The 17,242-nt window shown below is 41.3% G+C and overlaps 1 protein-coding gene across 2 annotated transcripts in view; it reads right to left on the bottom strand.

Moving 5' to 3' along the window:
* The window catches only part of axdnd1 (axonemal dynein light chain domain containing 1), a 67,775-nt gene that overhangs the window by 45,751 nt on the left and 4,782 nt on the right, over positions 1 to 17,242 (bottom strand). Inside the window, exons 2-14 of one of the 2 annotated variants that reach the window (XM_034180111.1) lie at positions 13,467 to 13,600; positions 13,039 to 13,142; positions 10,190 to 10,283; positions 8,873 to 8,958; positions 8,648 to 8,704; positions 8,464 to 8,572; positions 7,910 to 8,031; positions 5,456 to 5,596; positions 4,964 to 5,068; positions 4,569 to 4,689; positions 2,092 to 2,193; positions 1,767 to 1,930; positions 312 to 381 (exon numbers count right to left, since the gene is read on the bottom strand). In XM_034180111.1, coding sequence (XP_034036002.1) covers positions 312 to 381; positions 1,767 to 1,930; positions 2,092 to 2,193; positions 4,569 to 4,689; positions 4,964 to 5,068; positions 5,456 to 5,596; positions 7,910 to 8,031; positions 8,464 to 8,572; positions 8,648 to 8,704; positions 8,873 to 8,958; positions 10,190 to 10,283; positions 13,039 to 13,142; positions 13,467 to 13,600 — 1,409 coding nt within the window. The remainder of the gene's footprint in view (positions 1 to 311; positions 382 to 1,766; positions 1,931 to 2,091; positions 2,194 to 4,568; positions 4,690 to 4,963; positions 5,069 to 5,455; positions 5,597 to 7,909; positions 8,032 to 8,463; positions 8,573 to 8,647; positions 8,705 to 8,872; positions 8,959 to 10,189; positions 10,284 to 13,038; positions 13,143 to 13,466; positions 13,601 to 17,242) is intronic. The other variant, XM_034180112.1, reaches the window with a different exon arrangement.

Raw genomic sequence — 17,242 nt, forward strand, 5'->3', positions numbered from 1 at the left:
TGGATGTGTTGCTGTAAGTGGTTAAATGATTTTAAAAAATGTTGAAAACATTAAAAGGTTCATTCAGTAGTTCAGTGCAGTTGGGCCCAAAATGGCGGCATGTTCTGAGTTGACGCCACTGTCTCTATCTAGGCACACTACAAAAACCTCCCCCTATATATACCTCCCCCTATAGAGGTGATATACCTCACCTCTGGGTGAGGTATATCATATGATGACAGATAAGACACACAAAGGAGGAAAAATGATGACAGAGTAGCAAAAAAAGATGAGGAGAAATACACAAACACATACTGTATGTATTATCTTACTTTTGACCACTGCTTCACTTCAGCGTAAATCTCTTTCTCTGAATCTTTCTGATATGTTGGATTGGAACTCCTTGAAAAGCAGCAACATCATCAGTGGCACAATACGCAGTTACACTGAAAATACGAGGTCTGTGAGAAAAGTAACGTACCTTTTTATTTTTTTCAAAAACTATATGGATTTGAATCACGTGCGATTACATCAGCCAACCTTGAACCCTCGTGTGCATGCGTGAGTTTTTTCACGCCTGTCGGTTACGTCATTCGCCTGTGGGCAGGCTTTGAGTGAGGAGTGGTCCACCCCTCCCGTCGGAATTCCTTTGTCTGACTTCTTCCTGAGAGACTGGCGCTTTGCTTGATCAAAATTTTTTCAGAACCTGTGAGGCACATCGAAGTGGACACCATTCGAGAAATTCAGCTGGTTTTCGGTGAAAATTTTAATGGCTGATGAGAGATTATGGAGTGTTATTGTCGCTTTAAGGACTTCCCACGGAGCGGGACATCGCGCCGCGCTCAGAGGCGCCGTCGTCAGCCTGTTTCGAGCTGAAAACCTCCAAATTTAAGCCTCTGTTGACCCAGGACGTCGTGAGAGAACAGAGAACTTTCAGAAGAGGTCGGGATCAGCAGCGTCGGGAGGCAGCCGGCGCAACGCGCCGCCACAGTAAAGACACCTCCGTGTTGATAACCATTTGTAAAAACCAGGCGGCTTTTGATGGCTTTCAGTTGAGTGAGTATCTGAGAAATTGATTAACAGCTGGACATGTTTCAACTTGTCCTTAAGGCTTCCAACGGAGGTGTTTTTCCTGTGGCATTGCACCGCGCCGGCTGCCTGCTGACGCACCAATCCGTCCGCACGTCTTTCATTACAAAATCTCCTTTAACAGTGGAATGTCCGGATAATCTTCTGATCCCGACATCTTCTGAAAGTTCTCTGTTCTCTCACGACGTCCTGGGTCAACAGAGGCTTAAATTTGGAGGTTTTCAGCTTGATACAGGCTGACGACGGCGCCTCCAAGCGCGGCGCGACGTCCCGCTCTGTGGGAAGTCCTTAAAGCGACAGTAACACTCCATAATCTCTCATCAGCCATTAAAATTTTCACCGAAAACCAGCTGAATTTCTCGAATGGTGTCCACTTCGATGTGCCTCACAGGTTCTGAAAAAATTTTGATAAAGCAAAGCGCCAGTCTCTCAGCAAGTTTTCAGACAAAGGGATTCCGACGGGAGGGGTGGACCACTCCTCACTCAAAGCCTGCCCACAGGCGAATGACGTAACCGACAGGCGTGAAAAAACTCTCGCATGCCCACGAGGGTTCAAGCTTGTCTGATGTAATCGCACGTGATTCAAATCCATATAGTTTTTGAAAAAAAATAAAAAGGTCCGTTACTTTTCTCACAGACTTCGTATATAGTTCACACTGATTTCTGATTCATAGCCACTATACAATATTTCCACTTACTTGTGCGTGGAACAGAAGGTCAGCCACTTAGTGACGCCTTGCTGGATGGTGGTGATCACTTCCCACTGAGCATGCTCAGTCTTCTTTAGTTGTGAAATGACAGCAGTTATTTGTTCCTTCCATTGGTCAGCAAGCTCCATGATAACATTCATGTCCTCAGTGTCCTACATCAGAGCATTCACTGTCAAAGTTGGACTTTTTACTGGCCCACCGAAGGGTATTTTTAATATATCACTTGTTGATATAAACTATATATAAATGCAACAGCAACACACACACACAAAAAAATTGGCCTCATGATGGTAACAAGCGCAGTTATGCCAACCTTTGAAGAGATAAAGACGCTGTAGTTCTCTGCTATTTTGGACCAGCTCTGCCCACTGACATGCAGCCGGCTGACCAGCTGCAGCTTCTTTACACTGATCACCTAATAAACACAGAATCATAAAATAAATCTAGGTCTGTTGCAAGTCTGAATTTTAACCATGTGTACTGAATGCATCTGAGTAAAAATGAGGTTGAAATGTTGTATGTAGTTTATCCAAAGATGCTTTTTAAGGTCACGCTTTCCCAAGCCACAGTCGCCTTGGTTCAATGGTTACTTGTGTGACCTTAGGCAGAAGACTAGAGGTTTGGAATGGAAATGGTGCAGTTCCAAATTAGAGGTGTTGCACCTTGCGTGGCGTGATGCTATTTTAGATTATAAACATGCGCTACTGGCTACAAAGTGGGCCTATTATTCTGATTTGATCAATAAAAACAAACATAACTCAAAAGTTTTTTGTTTGACAGGGTAGCATTTCTCATTCATGGACAGCCACCTGTCATTCACTCTCTCTTTTCAGCACAGGACTTCTTGGACTATTTCAAGAAGAAAAATGAAGATATTAGATTGAGCATATCTCAGCATGCCTTGGTCCAACCACCGTATCCTGCTATAGAGGTGGAGGCTACCACTGAGGTATTACCTAGATTTACAGATTTTGATGGTATCTCGCTAGGCGCACTGACGAAGCTCGTGATATCTACAAAAAGCACAACCTGCTTATTTGATCCCATACCAACAAAACTGTTTAAGGACCTGTGGCCCATTCTTGGGTCAACGGCTGGAAATTATCAACCTGTCATTAACCTCTGGATCTGTTCCTAAATGTTTTAAATCTGTAGTGATTAAACCATTACTTAAGAAATCTAATCTTGACCCTAGTGTATTGAAAGATTATAGGCTGATATCAAATCTATCAATCTGTTCCAAAATTTTGGAAAAAGTGGTTTCATGGCAGCTTGTGGACCACCTCACTGAGAATGATCTTTTTGAGCCGTTGTAGTCTGCTTTTACAAAATATCACTCCACAGAAACAGCGCTCACTAAAGTAGTGAATGACCTTCTGCGAGCAATGGACACGAACACCACTACTGTTTTGGTGCTGTTAGATCTTAGTGCTGCATTTGATACCATGGCTCATCGTATCGTATTTTATTTTGGGATTACTGGAAGCGCCCTTGTGTGGTTGACATACCTGTCCAGTCATTCTCAATGTGTTTTGTATGATAACACTACCTCTAACCTTAGTGACATGAGATTTGGGGTTCCACGGGGTTCCGTTTTAGGCCCCCTGCATTTCTCGAACCCTTTATGTAACACCCCTTGGGCATATGCTGCGGCATTTTGGGATTGCTTTTCATTGTTATGCTGATGATACTCAGTTGTACATGCCGATAACTGCAGGAAATCTCATTCCCATAAAATCTCTGGAGGACTTTCTTGTATCAGTGAGAAGCTGGATTTCTAATAAGTTCCTGCTTTTAAACACTGATATGACTGAAATGATGGTTCTTGGTCCAGCAAGACATTGGCATCAATTTCACCAGCTGGTGCTCAGCCTGGGTTCATGTGTCATACATCATACAGACAAAGTGACGAATCTTGGGGTAATTTTTGATCCCACACTGTCCTTTGACCTCCACATTAGGGATATGACCAGAACTGCTTTTCTTCCATCTGCGAAATATAGCAAGGATCTGTCCCATCTTGTTTATGGCTGATGCTGAGACCCTGATTCATGCTTTTGTTTCTTCTATATTGGATTACTGTAATGTCCTATTTTCAGGGTTACCACAGTCCAGCATTAGGGGTGTTCAGCTGGTTCAGAATGCTTTTGACAAGAAGCAGAAGATTTGAACATATTACACCCTTCCTGGCATCTTTGCACTGGCTTCCTGCCTCTGTAAGAGCAGATTTTAAGGTCTTATTATTAACCTATAAAGTTGTTCATGGACTGGCGCCTTCTTATCTGGCCGATTTGGTGAAACCCTACGTGCCGGCTCGGGTTTTTGCGGTTGCAGGATGTGGGACTACTGTGTGTTCCCAGGCTGAAGAAGTAGTCAGCGGGTCAAAGAGCTTTTTATCAGGCACCCGCTCTGTGGAAGTCTCCCTGCGACCGTGATGCAGTCAGAGTCCGTGGACATTTTTAAGTCAAGACTTAAAACATATTTTATTCTCTTTCTTATGGATAACTTTTATTTTCTTAATCTGTTTTATTCTTTTACTTGTGTTTTTCATTCTGTATTTGATTTTTTTTATTTACTCACTTATTTTAAATTTTATTTTGAACTGTTCTGTGTGAGGCGCCTTGAGGCAACTTTTGTTGTGATTTGGAGTGTTATAAGCTGATTAAATTGAAATTGATGATTTCTAACATAGCAACCTTTTATGACATGTCCTTATGATTCAATCATTTGTCACACAGTGAGTCCTGCTGGACCAAAAAAAAAAAAAGACCTGCATTGTGGTTCACAAACCTTGAGGGCAAGGCAGAAGGTCAACTGGCTCCAGCAGTCTCGCTGCTCAGTCATCTGAAGGAGCTCAGTTTCCAGGCGCTGCCTCTGGAGCTCGTACAACTCATGGTAACCTTGGACCACACTAAGTAGACCACAAGGACACTGTGAGATGGACCACTTGGCCCCATTTTGCTCAGTTCTAAAAAGCCAGTCTATCTGAAAGCAATGATAAAGGTTGCAGAGAATCTGGAGATGACTTACAGGGATGCACAAATACCACTATTTGTCATGTTATCTGTATAAACGTCAATACATGCACTGTTTATGACACTGCATTATTCTGGGTATTATTGCAGTTTGACAGTCTATCTTGTGCACCGACCAGTAAAAATATGAATCGAGCTCAAGAGACTGACTCTGAGTTTGTGTGAGTCTGATCGTGTGCTTCAGCCAGCTTCTGCTTAGCACGCTCTGCTTGCTGGGTCACGAAGGCATCATGGTCTCTGATCCTGGTTAGCTCCCTGTGGGCCACACAAACAGCCACACACATACGCAATTGTATGAGAACAGATTTCACATGATGTTATCAGTGCAGACTTTTGTGTTGCTTTTATTTATTCTTTCATAACAAAATCAATTTGTTAGCGGGGTTAATTGCTTAACAGTGTGTCAAATAAAACAAAATCCATTTCCTGCCTTCCAAGTGATAAGTTGAAGACTTTATCCAAAACTGTAAGAGAGAAACTTAAACATGTAGTTATTGTGGAGGCACATTTACTTCTCAATCCATCATTAATGAAAGAACAAAATTATTTACAGCTATCCTCTTGTCACTTCTTAACCTTGAACCTTACTTGACCTCATGCCAGCTCCAAATCCTTCATCACCATGCCACACTCCTGACCTACGTGTCAAGCTGCTGGATAGTCGTCTTGATATGCAAGATCTCCTCAGTGAGCCGGCGATCCAGAGCCCGCTGAGCCAGTACCTCAGTGTGCAGAGCCTTCAGATGAGGTGGAATTCGCTCCAGCAGGGACTGGTAGCGCTGCCTGGGCATACAAACAACAGAGCCCACTGGAAAGATGCTTCATACGAGAAAAAAATTATTATTATTTTTTTTTAACACAATTAACTAAATCAGTAGGTTTGATGTGAGATAACCTAATACATTTGCAGATTGATGTTTCATTTTGTACTGTTTCATTTTGTACTGCATCTGTAACATGCAGAGTCGTTTAAATAGTTGGCAAGGTTTACAAGACTCCTCACAGATTTGTTATTATACGCATCTTGGCTACATCATCCAGGAAAAAAAAACTATGTTAACCCATCTAATGTTAACTGTTGAGTGCAAGACTATGTTAGGATGCATCCGGAAAGTATTCACAGCACTTCACTTCTTCCACATTTTGTTATGTTACAGCTTTATTCAAAAATGGATGAAATTCTTCTCTTTTTTCCCCTCAAAATTCTACACACAATACCCCAAAATGACAATATGGAAAATAGTTTTGTTTTTCTTTTTTTTAGATTTTCACAAATTTATTAAAAATAAAAAAAACTAAGAAATCACATGTACACATTCCCAGCCTTTGCCATGAAGCTTCAAACTAAGCTCAGGTGCATCCTGCTTCCACTGATCTTCCTTGAGATATTTATACAGCTTAACTGGAGTCCACCTGGGGTAAATTCATTTGACTGGACATGATTTGGAAAGGCACACGCCTGTCAACTGTGGGACAAACCAAGCATGGATTACAGAAACATTTCTGCTGCTTTGAAAGTCCTAATGAGTGCAGTGGCCTCCATCATCCATAAATGGAAGAAGTTCGGATCCACCAAAACTCTTCCTAGAGCTAGCCGTCCATTTAAACTGAGCAATCGGGGGAGAAGGGCCTTCAGGGAGGTGACCAAGAATGTGATGGCCACTCTGTCAGAGTGCCAGCATTTCTCTGCGGAGAGAGGAGAACCTTCCAGAAGGACAACCATCTCTGTAGCAATCCACCAATCAGGCGTGTATGATAGAGTGGCCAGACAGAAGACCCTCCTTAATAAAAAGCACATGACAGCCCCGCCTGGAGTTTGCCAAAAGGCACCTGAAGGACTCTCAGACCATGAGAAACAAAATTCTCTGGCCTGATGAGACAAAGATTGAACTCTTTGGTGTGAATGCCAGACGTCACATTTGGAGGAAACCAGGCACCATCCCTACAGTGAAGCATGGTGGTGGCAGCATCATGCTGTGGGGATGTTTTTGAGCAGCAGGAACTGGGAGCCTAGTCAGGATTGAGGGAAAGCTGAATGCAGCAATGTACAGAGACATCCTGGTTGAAAAGCTGCTCCAGAGCGCTCTTGACCTCAGACTGGGATAACGGTTCATCTTTCAGGACAATGACCCTAAGCACACAGCCAAAATATCAAAGGAGTGGCTCCAGCCAGAGCCCAGACCTGAATCTGGCTGAACATCTCTGGAGAAATCTGAAAATGGCTGTGCACCGATGCATGTCATCCAACCCGATGGAGCCTGAGAGGTTCTGTGAAGAGGAATGGGCAAAAGTGCCCAAAGATAGGTGCACCAACCTTGTGGCATCATATTCAAGAAGACGAGGCTGTAATTGCTGCCAAAGGTACATCAATAAAGTATTGTGCAAAAGGTGTGAATACTTATATGCATTTGATTCCTTGTTTTTTTATTATTATTTTAATACATTTGCAAAAATAAATAAATAAAAAAGAAAAAAAAAAAACTTTTTTCATGTCATTATCGGGTGTTACGAGTAGAATTTTGAGGGAACAAATAAATTTACTCCATTTTGGAATAAGGCTGTGACACAAAAAACGTGGAAAAAGTGAAGCGCTGTGAATACTTTCCAGATGCACTGTATGGTGAAAATGTTGAATGTTGGGAGAGTCACTGAGCTTGTCAGTGACATTCATGTCTGTTTCCTCAGCTTTTGATGTTGAGACACTTGGGAAGATCTTATGGAATCATGAGGTTCCTGGACGGAGATGTTTGACGATGCTGATACCTTTGCAGGAAAATAAAGGTCTAAGTCTTAGGGTCATGGTGGGGTATGATTGTGAGACTTGCATGCCAACCAGTGACTTTGTTGCGAGTAGAATTTTGAGGGAACAAATGAATTTACTCCATTTTCGAATAACATAATGACATAACAAAATGTGGAAAAAGTGAAGCACTGTGAATACTTTCTGGGTGCACTGTACATTTGCTCTACTGGTCTAAATAAAGTTTTAGCATGTTGCAAAGTAACCAAGTAACAAAGAAGATATCAAAGAGATGGTCATGGAATCTTCAGACTGAATTAAAGCACAGCCACTGCAGTGATGAATCAGATGCTAACCTCAGTTTAGCGAGTAGCTGCCCTCTTTCAGCACAGTCCACGCTGACCTGCCTGATCAGTTCATGAAAAACAACATTGTAGATATTCTGTTCAGCCCTCACCAGCTCCAGCAGACCCTGCATCTGTAAAAGCAATTAATCTTACTGCTTTGGATTTGCAAAGATGGGTCTAATTTTCCAAGTATTGCCACTAATAACTGTTTTATACAGAGGATATTTTTATTTGGACAAAAGGAAAGATGCTCAGGAACGCAAAGTAGACCTGTGTTGTCATGTTGAGACAGCATCTGTATACTTTTTCATCCTATGCTTGCTGTGATGAGGGTATTTATTGTAATCAATTCTGTGTGTGTGTCTGTGGGTGAACAAAGTAATTAAAAAAACAGATTTTCACTTGACATGGTGGGAATGCTACTTTGGTTAACATCTCCAGATTATTAACTTTTGGAACAGATTAGTCAAAGGTCAATGTTATGGTCACGGTCAAGCAAAACATCACCCCAAAAAATATGTTTAGCATAAAAACACTTACTTTTTCTGTCTGTCGACATATACCTGAGAAAGTTCAGTCAGCTCCTCAGTCTGTTCATTGACTCCCGCTTTCTCCAGCATGTCATCCATTATATTCATGAGCTGGACCACCTCCAGTCTGCCGCTGGGTCTCCTGGAAACCCAGAAAACTTACAGTGACTGGATTTATCAATTACCCTTAACCATCACATAAACACCAGTCACTTACATTGATGGAAACATCCGTAGATTCTGCTGTTCATCCTTCAGCTGCACTGTGAATGCACTGAGAAAAAGAGGCAACTTGCCAGCTAAATGACAGGGTCCAGGAAGAATCCTGACATCACAAATCTTATTTAATAAAGACTACTAATAAAAAAAAAAAAACACTGAACAACACAAGTAGGATATCACTGACAGCACAAAGAGATTCAACAAAATGAATCATACTCACTCCTCGTAAAACTCCAGAGCTCGAATCCCTTTATTTTTCACAATGTGGTATTCTTCTGGGATCAGACTCTTTGAGACACTCAAATCCTGGATAAGAATGGTGTGGGATTTACACCAAACATAAATAAAATATGAAACATATTTTAAGACTACTGTGAAATGCTGAACGTTTGTACAAGATTTCTTTGCTGAGGAAATTTCTTTGATGTTTTTGTAGATCCACAGACTTATATGTTCAGGAACAATGCTAAATTGTCCAGACAATGTTAATAACTGATGCCAAAATGTAATTACTACAATCTGAATGTAACAAATTGTAAGACACTCCTCATTTTTACAGCAGTGATGTTAATGTCTCTGGATCCTCAACTGAAAGGCACCAACATAAGCTGGACAGAGATGTTTGGCAATGTCAACAGCTATACAGGAGAATGAAAGTCAAAGTCTTTTGGATAATGGTGCTACCCATCTTACTCTATGGTTGTGAGACTTGGATGCTATCCGCTGACCTACGGTGAAGAAGGGATGTCTTGGGTACTTGGTCTCTTTGGAGGATCCTTGTGTAGCACTGAAATGACTTTCTGGCAAATGAGGTTACTTAAGAAGACTCTGATGAGTAGTACACTTGCATCATGAGGCTACAACATTTTGGCCATAAGGCACATTTCTAAAGGAATGATCTAGCATAAAGGTGCATCAATGTTGAGGACCCCAGCAACTGGAAAACACTAAGGGGGTGCACACATTTCATCTAGCTGCTGCAGATAGATGGTTACTTTTGAGAAATGGAGATAGACCGGTTTTAATGGTTGCTATCCAGGACCAGAACCTTGACAAGATCTCATTTTTTACCTTACACTCACCATCTCTACATCACAGAGGTGGTGGCCAAGTGGTTAGTGCACTTGGTTTCAGTGCAGAAGGTTCCCAATTCAAATCCCACATTTCTCAATTTAACGTGGAGTTGCGTCAGAAAGGGCATCTGGTGTAAAACACAGCATTTCAACATGCATATCCACCTCAGATTTGCTGCAGCGACCTCGAGCGTAAACAACAGAGTAGCCGAAAGGACTTACTTACCATCTCTACTTCGATGATGTATTTGATGGGACAGAGTTTTCACATTATGGTATCAAACAGTGATTTCTATAATTTGCAGCATGTCTGCTAAACTGTTTAATGTTTGCAAGCTACTTTGGCCAGCGCATTTGCTCAGCATGGAAAGAAGTTTAGCTGAAGGATGAAGAGCAAACTGGATGCTCAGCGTCAGGGTCAGACAGACACCAGAGAGTACATACAGACCGGTGTGGCAGCTTGCCTGTGCGATGGTTTTACCACTCCTGTCAATCAGCGGTGGCAGGGGTGTTGTTTTCTTCTGATTCACCATCACATCACACAGGAAGGAAATGTCCCTATGAGGACACCATCCAAACAACAATGACAAAATTACACATTTACACTTTTCTTGATTTACACGTCTCAAACTATTTTTAAGACATTTGTCCATGGCTGCTTTTTTAAATAACAATACATATAATAAGAGTAAATGTAGTGTTAAAGAACAAAAATGAATAACTTGTAGTGCATGGCCTCGATTCACCCTAATTAAATAAATACATTAATGCTGTCTCAACAAAAACCTGAGTTTTGAACTGCAGACAAAGACTGTGTTCACTCTCAGTTGAGAAACTCCTAAGTCATGTGGTGATCTTCAGATAAGCTTGGAGACATCCCCCATGGGCCAACACTGTGCTTCACAGCAAAACAGGCCTGTAATTCAAAGTTCTTCAAAGGGGAGCCCTTGCCTTTTTATCAGTGAATTTTCGGTCACTGTGAATTACATGACATTATAATGGCTTCACATCAGAATCAGAGTTTCTCCAGGCCAGGAGAACCCAGATTTTATGACTTCACCCAAGGCCAGAACCTCTCCACACTGCCAGAGGACCTTCCCCATGGTAACACGTGGCCATAAAACTTTGTCTTGATAACAGCTATTATTTTTAGGTCTAAGTGAAGAAAGACATTCTTTTAAAATAAAAGAATTGCATCAGTATTTCTTTTATTCATATATAAAGACTTCTAATGATGTTTGTATTGATTAATCAAACGAAATGCTGTGCATATAATCATTCCATTTTATTGACATGTGTCCATTGCAACTGATGTGTGTTTAAGTGTGATCTTTCTGCATTATCAATATGTTGATAGTGAAATATTCTGTTATCCAAAGGATGTGTTTAAGTGACGATTAACCCCTTAACGCCCATTGTCGCATTTATGCTACATTCTCTGACTCAAATATGCAATTTACCAAACTGACCTGTATGCCCGTTGTCGCAAATTTGCAACATACCATCATTATTATTATAACATTATAACATAAAGTCATTACCAGAATACCTAATATTACTATCTAGTTTTTGTGCAAAAGTGAAATTAATAATCTCAACATTATTTACCATCTACTTAAAGGCAAAAACACACACAAAACATTTTTTTATATACAGCTATATAAATTTGGGCGTTAAGGGGTTAATAATGTGTATCCATTCGAGTGTCTTAGAACAATATTATACCAAAATAGTTAATGTGTTTAAATAATTGAATCATTTGGGTCTGCCCAGTGAACGCAAGAAGTATTCTGTGAGATTACACATCCTAAATGGGCGGAGTTTGGTGACGTCAGTCCCCCTTAAAAAGTAAGTACAGAGTGCTGCTCGCCCCTTCTCTTGTTCTTCTATTTTGACTCTTCCAGCTTCCTCTTCTCTCTTCCTTTCTTAAATGCTTGATTTTTATTTTTGGGTCAACAAGACCCCATGCTAAGATAACCTAAGATAGCTAAAGCTACCACGTGGCTTCATTCATTCATCCTTTATTCTTCGAAAAACTTAAAGTTTTAACCTGACGCTTTAAGGTGCGTGAAGTCTTTTGAATTTTTAAGAGAACTTCCGAGCTGAACTTTTCAAAATAATAGCGAAATTACAGGAAAGCGACTTTTCCCTTTTGAAATTTTCCAACATTTTTAAAGTTTTCACTTTTCCTAAATTCACAAAGACTTTTAATCTGGCTCCAACAAACTTTTTAAAAGCTACCAGAAACCATTTTCAACAAACACCTTCCACCTCTGGGTTCCTGCAAGCTGACAACGGGGCTGATTTCAAACCTTCAGCCAACCTGTCGGTAAAGCCAGCCACAAGCCTTTGGGATCGCCTGGGGAGACCGCTGAGTTAACCCCTTGACCCAAGTGAGCACGATGGAGGGACGGACAGACGGATCCCTCCGAACCACTTCTTCAACGTGCCAGCTAAGTGACCCAGTTAAAGGTTTCAGGAAAAGGGTTTGCTGTCAATGGATACAAAGTGGCTTCCTTTTAAGCATATTCATATATTTGTTTAAGATTTTCCTTAATAATTGGCTTCAAATTTCATCTCTAAATTCTAATCAGATTTATTTACTTAAAGTCTTAAGCGCTATCTCTCCCTCTCTTCCAACATCTCATGAGTGAATAAGAAAATTGTTTTCCATGAATGAACTTATTTAATCACTGTCCACAAAAATGCCAGTAAACTATTCATTTCTTGTATACTTATAAATAAATTGTAAATATTTCTGCTGTGGTTCATTTTATGTTCAGAAGCCTTTGGTTAATCGTATTGTAGAATTCAGACTTTCAGATCAGAGACTGATAAATTCAATTGAGACTGATCAATTAAACTGAGTCTAATAAATTAATGAATGTTTAAATTAAAGTACCTACGCTTCAAATAGGTGGTGCCCTGAGTAATAATTAAATAATAAGTATTAAACCCTAAATTGTTAATTATTTTGGTGACTCATCAGATGGGGCCTAGTCCAATCTAATTCAATTTGGGAGTTTAACTGCTTATTCACTACATTCTTATGGTGCGCCGGTGTGACCCGATCTAGAATTGACCAATTTGCTTACATCTTTATAGTTCGTGTGTGAGGTACCGTTCATTCCAAATAATTAAATTAATGTAAATTCGTTACATTTTATTGGTCCCCTGTTGCGAGGCCTAAGTATTTGCTACAAACTGTCTTTCAATAAACAACTCCACTCGGAAAACAGCACGGGGTGACTCTGCATCATGTCATTACAGATACCTTAAATGATATTCTACTTACAAAACAGATATCTAGTACCTGCCAGCTCCAGTCATGGATGTAGGCTGCTCCAGGAAGTATTTGTATTTCCTGCGTCCATGTGAGTGATGCCAAACAGCATCTGGTCGTCTGATTCCAGCACCCTTTAGAACACAAAGTCAGTGCAACAAAACACTGGTGACAAATGATTTTAGCCACAGAAAGGTGACTGACAAAGTTTAACACGTTTCCCAAATGTTTCCCAATGTTTGAAATGTTGTCAAGATTACTTCAATGGGTAGTATTGGGATTACCAATGCAAATACTTTCAGCCTTATGTGATAAATGATTACATTAAGCCCACTATATCATTCTATAGACACAAATGGTGATAGGCAAATATGTTTCTTTAAAATGCCAGTTAAAATCCTTGTTTTGAGGCATACATGGCTCCACACACAGAGACAGAGAGAGAGGTAACAGCACACCTTGCAATTGCGAAGGTGTGCAGTCTGCCCCACTGTGTTACTGCTGCCAACCGTAGAGGAGAGGCTAGCCAGCACTTCATCTGGGATGAAACAGTTGTGGTCATAAAGTGGAACAAAAGTCTTTCTGCTCTCTGCTGGGACAAAAAAATTTAGATCAGCAATCTCAGTCACTAAGAGAAATACAAGTAAAGTCTAAGACAACCAGAATGTATGCAAATCAAATATACAGCCCACGACTGAAGCAAAACAGGCATAAACGTAAAACAAGACTAGGGTTACAACTAATTACTGGAGCCGATTAATCCATCAATTATTTTATTTTCAGATAATCAATTAATCTAATGATTTTTATTAGTCCATTGATTTTTGTATATTTGTTGATGATCATTTGATTAATTTTCCAGTAAATCATAACCATAAATTCCAACAAATATGTTCAACCTTGCATTCAAATTTTTGCCATGAACTATATTTATTTTAATCACGTATGGGACCATGTTCTGAAACCACATATCCGGTATTCTCCACACTGTAAAACAGCCCTTCGTCTTTCATGCCAGCCACCCAGACAGACAGCCGCTCCATCCCTACCTCCTGAAAATACAAATCTACACTCAACAAAAATATAAATGCAACACTTTTGGTTTTGCTCCCATTTTGTATGAGATGAACTCAAAGATCTAAAACTTTTTCCATATACACAATATCACCATTTCCTTCAAATATTGTTCACAAACCAGTCTAAATCTGTGATAGTGAGCACTTCTCCTTTGCTGAGATAATCCATCCCACCTCACAGGTGTGCCATATCAAGATGCTGATTAGACACCATGATTAGTGCACAGGTGTGCCTTAGACTGTCCACAATAAAAGGCCACTCTGAAAGGTGCAGTTTTATCACACAGCACAATGCCACAGATGTCACAAGATTTGAGGGAGCGTGCAATTGGCATGCTGACAGCAGGAATGTCAACCAGAGCTGTTGCTCGTGTATTGAATGTTAATTTCTCTACCATAAGCCACGTCCAAAGGCGTTTCAGAGAATTTGGCAGTACATCCAACCAGCCTCACAACCGCAGACCACGTGTAACCACACCAGCCCAGGACCTCCACATCCAGCATGTTCACCTCCAAGATCGTCTGAGACCAGCCACTCGGACAGCTGCTGAAACAATCGGTTTGCATAACCAAAGAATTTCTGCACAAACTGTCAGAAACCGTCTCAGGGAAGCTCATCTGCATGCTCGTCATCCTCATCGGGGTCTTGACCTGACTCCAGTTCGTCATCGTAACCGACTTGAGTGGGCAAATGCTCACATTCGCTGGCGTTTGGCACGTTGGAGAGGTGTTCTCTTCATGGATGAATCCCGGTTCACACTGTTCAGGGCAGATGGCAGACAGCGTGTGTGGCGTTGTGTGGGTGAGCGGTTTTCTGATGTCAATGTTGTGGATCGAGTGGCCCATGGTGGCGGTGGGGTTATGGTATGGGCAGGCGTCTGTTATGGACGAAGAACACAGGTGCATTTTATTGATGGCATTCTGAATGCACAGAGATACCGTCACGAGATCCTGAGGCCCATTGTTGTGCCACAAATCCAAGAACATCACCTCATGTTGCAGCAGGATAATGCACGGCCCCATGTTGCAAGGATCTGTACACAATTCTTGGAAGCTGAAAATGTTCCAGTTCTTGCATGGCCAGCATACTCACCGGACATGTCACCCATTGAGCATGTTTGGGATGCTCTGGACCGGCGTATACGACAGCGTGTACCAGTTCCTGCCAATATCCAGCAACTTCGCACAGCCATTGAAGAGGAGTGGACCAACATTCCACAGGCCACAATTGACAACCTGATCAACTCTATGCGAAGGAGATGTGTTGCACTGCATGAGGCAAATGGTGGTCACACCAGATACTGACCGGTATCCCCCCCCAATAAAACAAAACTGCACCTTTCAGAGTGGCCTTTTATTGTGGGCAGTCTAAGGCACACCTGTGCACTAATCATGGTGTCTAATCAGCATCTTGGTATGGCACACCTGTGAGGTGGGATGGATTATCTCAGCAAAGGAGAAGTGCTCACTATCACAGATTTAGATTGGTTTGTGAACAATATTTGAGGGAAATGGTGATATTGTGTATGTGGAAAAAGTTTTAGATCTTTGAGTTCATCGCATACAAAATGGGAGCAAAACCAAAAGTGTTGCGTTTATATTTCTGTTGAGTGTATGTGCACTGTTGGGTAATACATGGCATCGGCTTGGCCTTTCCCAGCTGCAGGAGTCCTCAGCAGTGGCGCACCTGCACACTGAATCCTGTTCGGAGAAACATGCCACGAGGCCATAATACATCATATCTGATGTTCCTTCAAAATACAACCACTACATCTCATCTAGGTCTCCTTAAGTAAGAATTGGTTTGAAACAAAATCATTCCAGCGGTTCAAAAGGATGTCAGAAACGGAGTACCTGAGACGTCCAGTCATCGGCGACTGCATATCACTCCTTATAAAAGAAAAGTCCCTTCTGCTGCTCACTCAGGGTCGCCACAGCAAATCTGAGGTGGATCTGCATGTTGATTTGGCACATGTTTTATGCTGGATGCCGTTCCTGATGCAACTCCACGTTACATGGAGAAATGTGGCAGGAGTGGGGTTTTGAACTGGGAACCTTCTGCATTGAAATTTAGTGCACTAACCACTTGGCTACAACCCCTGCCCACATATCACTCTTTATATAACAGCTAAATAGATCCTTGTCATTTGACTGGTGGTTTGTGTGTCACGCGATATTTATCATTTGTTCCATTTGCAATTTTGTTGCATTTTTCCATGCATACGTTTAGCACCACAGCACCCTAATGTAAAAACACGACATATTGCGTTTGTGTGCACGCAGCAATCAAGCACTGACAGACTGCGTGCTCACACTAGCACTCTTGCAACCTTTGACACAGCAATGGTACTTAGTTTAAAGACAAATATGGTGGGGTTTGTTATGGAGACAAATGACGATTTGAATGAGCTCATTGGTGGTGCTCATTCTTCTAACACTAAAAAGACAAATCCAATATGTCACAAGCCATCTGGAGGCATTTGCAGTATTCGCTGGGGCATCTCTAGCTAGAAGCGCTGTCGCATGAAGAGCTTGACAAATTTCTGTCACGATTTTTTTTTGGACTGAGGAAAGCAGACAGCAGTCTGTACACAAAGAAGTCAATGCACGCCATCAGCTATGGACTACATCATCATTGCTTTTGAACTATTTGACTATTTTTGTAAGTTGACTGAGAACATATCATAACGTCATTGCACTGGATATACCATTCTCTGCCCCATACTCTAAACCAAAACATAAAATCAATTTTTGCAATATAAACAAAACTGATCCTGTTTCCTTGATGGAAGATTTATAGAATATCCCCATCAATGTAACTTCAATCTCTGATGTGTACAATACTAGACTTCGTGGTATTCTGGACAAGCATGTTCCCATGAAGACCAGAACCGTCACCTTCTAACAATCCACCCCCGGTACACGGAGGATCTACAGAGGCTGAAAACAGCTGGCTGTGCTCTTGAGCGCTGCTCTGTAACATCTGCTCTGTTTGTTCATAAAATTGCATACCGTGACCATCAAAAACTCTTTGCAAAATCACTAAAAACAGCTCGAGCTCAATATTACTCAAATCTCCTCAATAAAACTCCTGGGGACTCAAAACGTCTTTTTTTCCCACAATAAACCACCTCTTGGAATCAAATGTGCCTTCCAAC

Source organism: Thalassophryne amazonica, chromosome 10 (genome assembly GCF_902500255.1).
Source record: "Thalassophryne amazonica chromosome 10, fThaAma1.1, whole genome shotgun sequence".
In the NCBI taxonomy this organism is placed as follows: domain Eukaryota; kingdom Metazoa; phylum Chordata; class Actinopteri; order Batrachoidiformes; family Batrachoididae; genus Thalassophryne; species Thalassophryne amazonica.